Source organism: Littorina saxatilis, linkage group LG2 (assembly GCF_037325665.1).
Source record: "Littorina saxatilis isolate snail1 linkage group LG2, US_GU_Lsax_2.0, whole genome shotgun sequence".
Lineage (NCBI taxonomy): Eukaryota > Metazoa > Mollusca > Gastropoda > Littorinimorpha > Littorinidae > Littorina > Littorina saxatilis.
The window spans coordinates 100990797-100997087 of record NC_090246.1 but is presented as its reverse complement, the minus strand read 5'-3'; the positions used below and the strand labels follow the sequence as shown (position 1 = coordinate 100997087).

Here is a 6291-nt window from a genome sequence, read left to right as displayed (position 1 = left end):
AGTTCTCCTTATATAATTCCTTAACTGCACATATATTGCAATCCATACAATGTATTTCTATATCTTATATGATTGAATTTTTATTTGTTATGTCCGTCTGTCTTTATGTGTCGTATAAAGGACAGGTTGGAAGAATAGGCTTTGCCTAAAACCTTTATCCTTTTGTAATAAAGTTCTGAGTCTGAGTCTCTCTCTCTATCTCTCTCTCTCTCTCTCACATGACACACACACACACACACACACACACACACACACAAACACACACAAACACAATCCCAAAGTGTGCCAACATTTTCTTTATTCTTGCAATGGGTATGGTCATGAATTTGAATGTATTTTCTTTCCAAATTTGCTGAAATTTTGCAAGAAAATTCCCAAGCAGTAAATGCCAAGCAGTCAAAATATTGTTTAAAGAACATGTAAATGTAAAAATATACAAATGAATCATCAAAACTTAGAAGTCATTTTCATCCATAATTCAATGACACAGAACGGTCACTTGACAAGTTCACTACTTAACATTCAGAAGAATTGTCTTTCACTCTAAGCACACAGATGTGAAACCACCTACTGCACCTGTATTTCATTTCAAAAGGCTGGAAACAAATAGTTCAGAAATAATGTCCTCTTATTAAATCAAACTAACACTGGGTATTTTGAAAAGTCACATTTACAACCAGCAAAAAGGATTAACAGAATATGCCTTCATATATCCCAGCTGAGATATATATATACATGCTACATCTGTTCCTTTTGTTGTTGTTGCTAGTTTGTCTCTGAAGTATTCAGAATTAGTTCTTAGTGAGAACATCACATTTTTACCACAGTAACTCAATGAACTTAATTGTTGTCCTACCCCGATGACAGCAGGTTTGGTGTGGTATACATGTACATACAACATTTCAACTACTGAGAAAGCAATGTGAAAAAAATCAAAGATACTGTCCATCCCAGGTAAACCCATCATGTAAGCAATCATAAATCCCCCATGCAGTTACAAGCAACCCTACTACAGGTCAGCAGCCCATGCACCTTTTGTCGAGTGGCAAGAATTTTTGGTTGTCCAAATGTATGATTGCAACAATGGAAACGAAACTCTTGTCAAACGCCTGTATTTCTGATGCAAACCGATAGGTTTTTATAAATGTCCTTTTAGTTTTTAACTTGCAACCAAAACCAAGACTTGGCATAAAACATTTTTGAGCCATAAAGGTAGTGTTTGCAATATAATACAAACATTTCTATCTACTTTGTGGGAACATTTGTTTTTACAGATTCATACATTTTGTAGATGTAAGACAAGATGACAAGAGCCTATACAATGAGTTGAATGGTAATGCAATCAAGTTTATCACAGATAATACTGACAATGAGACACATCCTGTAGAAACCAAAGCCAAACATAATTGATAGGCTAATAATTTATTAGAAACGCAGAAAAAGAAGAGAAGAAGATAGGCTACTACGATAGGTAATGTGAACATCAAATGTCATAATTAGCCTCAAAATCAAATCCAGTATTCCATAAGACACTTAACTAGTTCATCAGCAATCAATTAAGCAGATTGTGCACCACTGCCACTGATCAGAACAAAAAACGTAAAAGGACGCCTGAAAGTTTGTTTTCATTCTGAACACAAGACAAGAGAACCAACCTGGTAACATAGGAATACAGTGAATAAACAAACTATATTGTGCATGAATAGTTATAAATCTTTGTCTTACTTGCTAATGAATGTATTACCATAAATTTAATTTAGCCATTATAAACATCCGTCTTCATTTCTTCACCGCAACACTCAAAAATTAGACACGTACAGTCTTCTTTGCATTATTTTCTTTATTTTCATAATCATCAGGTTAACAATAATACATGGTGAAAAAGGTGTGTTATCCACTGTGGTGTGCTAAGTTTTGTATGTATAAACTGTGTTCCCAGCACACACAAAGATTAAACAACATTGTGGGGATCTGAGGCTTGGTATGATCGTACAATTACCAAGAAAATAAAGAATGAATTTTCAATAAAAAAAAGTTATACTGTAGTAAAGAGTGTTTTCAAATTAAGCAGGAGGGAAAGAGCACACACAAAAGCCAATAATTTACATGACATCTTGTTGCAGATGCAATAACCTTTGTGGAGAGATTCCAAAGAAAAATTGGAGAAAAAGCACTGGACGGCTTTTTTATTTGCATGCCCCTTTTATTGATGATGTCGTTCTTGAAAAACAAAATTTTCTAAAGCCAAGTAAGACCCTAAAGCTTCAAAAGACAGGCAGGAATCATGCGTATAGTTTGAAAGGACGTTTTATAGTGGGATTTGGGGAGAGGGGTTGATAGGGAGGGGATAGGGGATTCAAAACTGAACATGCAGGGTGAGAACCACATCACAGTTGCAGTCTTTGAGCTCTGAACGGACGGTGTGTAGAGCCGGTTAAACCCGGACCTGGAATTTGGCCACATGGAGCTCTTGCCGCAGACGGTCCGCCTCCAACTGCCGGAAATAGGTATCATCGTCATCACGGAACATCTCAGACTGAATGGTACCAATTTCCTTCTCCATCTTTCGGCGTAGGTCTTTCTTCATTTGTTCCAGCACCTGTTAGTAAAGCGTATCACAAAATGAATTCTTCCTTACAGAACAGTATAATTACTTAATTGAGCCTATGGATTCCCCGAGGGAAACATAGGGCTGCAAGACAGAACAATATATGTTGTAGCTTTAAAGCTATTATAACAATTACTTTGTGCTCTTCCTTCGCTATGCTTTCAAAACACAAAAACAAAAAATAAATGTCAAGTTTAGCCACAGGCCAAGACTACCTGAAGCCATTGCCTTTTATCAGGAGCATTTCCAGCAGCATTCAAAATACAAACTGATAATTTGTTTGAAAATGATCATGAGTGTGAATCCAAACTGAAATCCAGCAGCAATAGTTCAATACTGACCCTCTGATGGGCCTTTTCTCTGGACGACATGTCTTGTCGATCCTGCACCAGCTTTCCAACCAGCATCTCAAACTGGTCGCGGTAGCTGTGCAGAGTCAAGGAAAGTAGGAACAAGAATGGAGGATTTTGTCAGATACACCAGGAGTAAATTGTAAAACAAAAGAGTCTTGGCTTCTTGCAGTCATGACTCACTGTTGCAGCATCTCTCGTCTAATAGTATTACACAAAACGGAGGAAATCTCATCTTAAATAAATCATAAAGCAGACTGTAGCTGTCGCTCCGGCAATTAAACTTTTTGTCACAAATCTATAAAAAAAATGCATAATCAAACATTTGATCTGACAGGGACTTATCTTGGCAACAAACTGTATTAAATCATATGTTTTAGATTCTAATTTGGAATAATAGTATCACACTGCAGAAAGGCCTTTAACTGTTTACTGAGTGTACAAAAACTCTGGCGATGGCAGTGAAAGGATACTAGTTCTCCAAGGAATCAATTTCATCCTGGCGTTTGAGTGCATTCTTGTCTCTCTGTTCCTTGGCGTATTTCTGCACATCCCGAATCCTCTCCTTCTGGATCGCCAGCCCATCTTTGAAGAGATTCTTGAAAATCTGTGCACAAACAAAAAAGACATACTTCTACTATGACTTCCGCAACAAAGGCATACAATGCTTTTTGTAGGAAAAACAATCACAGTTTGCTACCGCCCTTTTGTTTAACTCATTACAATTTCATTTTCAGCATAATGGTCTCTTGGCTCCTTCACTTGTTGGACAGCTTGTTTTAAAAGAGGTGTTACAGTGGTACCTGCCATGCGAGGCCCCTCAGGTGAAAGGATGCCTCCAATCAAAGGACATCTTCTGTTGTCCTTCTGTCTATTATCTTTCCCAAAACATTCCTGTCATGACAGGCCACTTGCATTGTACTTGTAGGGACACTGGGCTGGTCTCACTGTACCAAAACATTCCTGTCATGACAGGCCACCTGCATTGTACTTGTAGGGACACTGGGCTGGTCTCACTGTACCAAAACATTCCTGTCATGACAGGCCACCTGCATTGTACTTGTAGGGACACTGGGCTGGTCCCACTGTACCAAAACATTCCTGTCATGACAGGTCACCTGCATTGTACTTGTAGGGACACTGGGCTGGTCCCCCTGTACCAAAACATTCCTGTCATGACAGGTCACCTGCACTGTACTTGTAGGGACACTGGCCTGGTCCCCCTGTACCAAAACATTCCTGTCATGACAGGCCACCTGCATTGTACTTGTAGGGACACTGGCCTGGTCCCACTGTACCAAAACATTCCTGTCATGACAGGCCACCTGCATTGTACTTGTAGGGACACTGAGCTGGTCCCACTGTACCAAAACATTCCTGTCATGACAGGCCACCTGCATTGTACTTGTAGGGACACTGGGCTGGTCCCACTGTACCAAAACATTCCTGTCATGACAGGCCACCTGCATTGTACTTGTAGGGACACTTTGGGCTGGTCCCCCTGTACCAAAACATTCCTGTCATGACAGGCCACCTGCATTGTACTTGTAGGAACACTTTGGGCTGGTCCCACTGTACCAAAACATTCCTGTCATGACAGGCCACCTGCATTGTACTTGTAGGGACACTTTGGGCTGGTCCCCCTGTACCAAAACATTCCTGTCATGACAGGCCACCTGCATTGTACTTGTAGGGACACTGGGCTGGTCCCACTGTACCAAAACATTCCTGTCATGACAGGCCACCTGCATTGTACTTGTAGGGACACTGGGCCTGGTCCCACTGTACCAAAACATTCCTGTCATGACAGGCCACCTGCATTGTACTTGTAGGGACACTTTGGGCTGGTCCCACTGTACCAAAACATTCCTGTCATGACAGGCCACCTGCATTGTACTTGTAGGGACACTTTGGGCTGGTCCCACTGTACCAAAACATTCCTGTCATGACAGGCCACCTGCATTGTACTTGTAGGGACACTGGGCTGGTCCCACTGTACCAAAACATTCCTGTCATGACAGGCCACCTGCATTGTACTTGTAGGGACACTGGGCTGGTCTCACTGTACCAAAACATTCCTGTCATGACAGGCCACCTGCATTGTACTTGTAGGGATACTGGGCTGGTCTCACTGTACCAAAACATTCCTGTCATGACAGGTCACCTGCATTGTACTTGTAGGGATACTGGGCTGGTCCCACTGTACCAAAACATTCCTGTCATGACAGGCCACCTGCATTGTACTTGTAGGGACACTGAGCTGGTCCCACTGTACCAAAACATTCCTGTCATGACAGGCCACCTGCATTGTACTTGTAGGGACACTGGGCTGGTCTCACTGTACCAAAACATTCCTGTCATGACAGGCCACCTGCATTGTACTTGTAGGGACACTGGGCTGGTCTCACTGTACCAAAACATTCCTGTCATGACAGGCCACCTGCATTGTACTTGTAGGGACACTGGGCTGGTCTCACTGTACCAAAACATTCCTGTCATGACAGGCCACCTGCATTGTACTTGTAGGGACACTGGGCTGGTCTCACTGTACCAAAACATTCCTGTCATGACAGGCCACCTGCATTGTACTTGTAGGGACACTGGGCTGGTCTCACTGTACCAAAACATTCCTGTCATGACAGGCCACCTGCATTGTACTTGTAGGGACACTGGGCTGGTCCCAAAGGTGTTCTTTCCTCACAGGTACCACTGTAGTTTCATGCTTTGCCTAAAATGCCACAGCATCTCATGCCATAAAATGAAGTGAGAATGAAAGTGGCTTGTTCATTTCAATACTTGTTCTCTCAGGTTCCGCATAACTCTGACTTACTCTATCACACATGTGGTATGCATTTAGAGCGCTTACTTCCCTTGTTTATCAGATTGGTAAGGAAGCTTACCAGTTCCTCTCTGGTGCGTCGCTTCAGCATCTTGGAGCGAGACCTGACTTGGTACTCATTGTAGTAGCGCCGAGCACGCGCTGACTGTGCTCTCTTCTCATGAAGCTTGTTCTTCAGGGTGAGCTGCTGTTTCTTCTGGTCCTTTACCTCATGCTGCACGAACACATTATGCTCTTCAAGTGTGATGTGCAACTCGTGTGCGACACTGACACACCCTCTTTATTATATGTGAACCTAAATTACACACCTTCTTTATAATATGTGAACCTAAATTACACACCCTCTTTATAATATGTGAACCATGTGTTTTTGTCTTATTATTGAACGTCCTAATAATTCTTATATTACAGGCGTATCAAAGAAAATTTTCCATTTCAATATATCATTTCAATGGACAAAAAACTGTTGTTATTGTTATTGTGTGCTTTCACTC

The 6291-nt window shown here is 41.5% G+C and overlaps 1 protein-coding gene across 4 annotated transcripts in view; it reads right to left on the bottom strand.

Annotated features, from left to right (window-relative positions):
* Window positions 1-281: 281 nt before the first annotated feature.
* The window catches only part of LOC138960348 (centrosomal protein of 95 kDa-like), a 28727-nt gene continuing 22717 nt past the window's right edge, over window positions 282-6291 (bottom strand). For all 4 annotated transcript variants that reach the window (XM_070332227.1, XM_070332228.1, XM_070332229.1 and 1 more), the window contains 4 exons: window positions 5859-6011; window positions 3432-3565; window positions 2950-3034; window positions 282-2599 (listed from right to left, as the gene is read on the bottom strand). In XM_070332227.1, the coding sequence (XP_070188328.1) occupies window positions 2435-2599; window positions 2950-3034; window positions 3432-3565; window positions 5859-6011 (537 nt within the window). In that variant the 3' untranslated portion in view covers window positions 282-2434. The remainder of the gene's footprint in view (window positions 2600-2949; window positions 3035-3431; window positions 3566-5858; window positions 6012-6291) is intronic.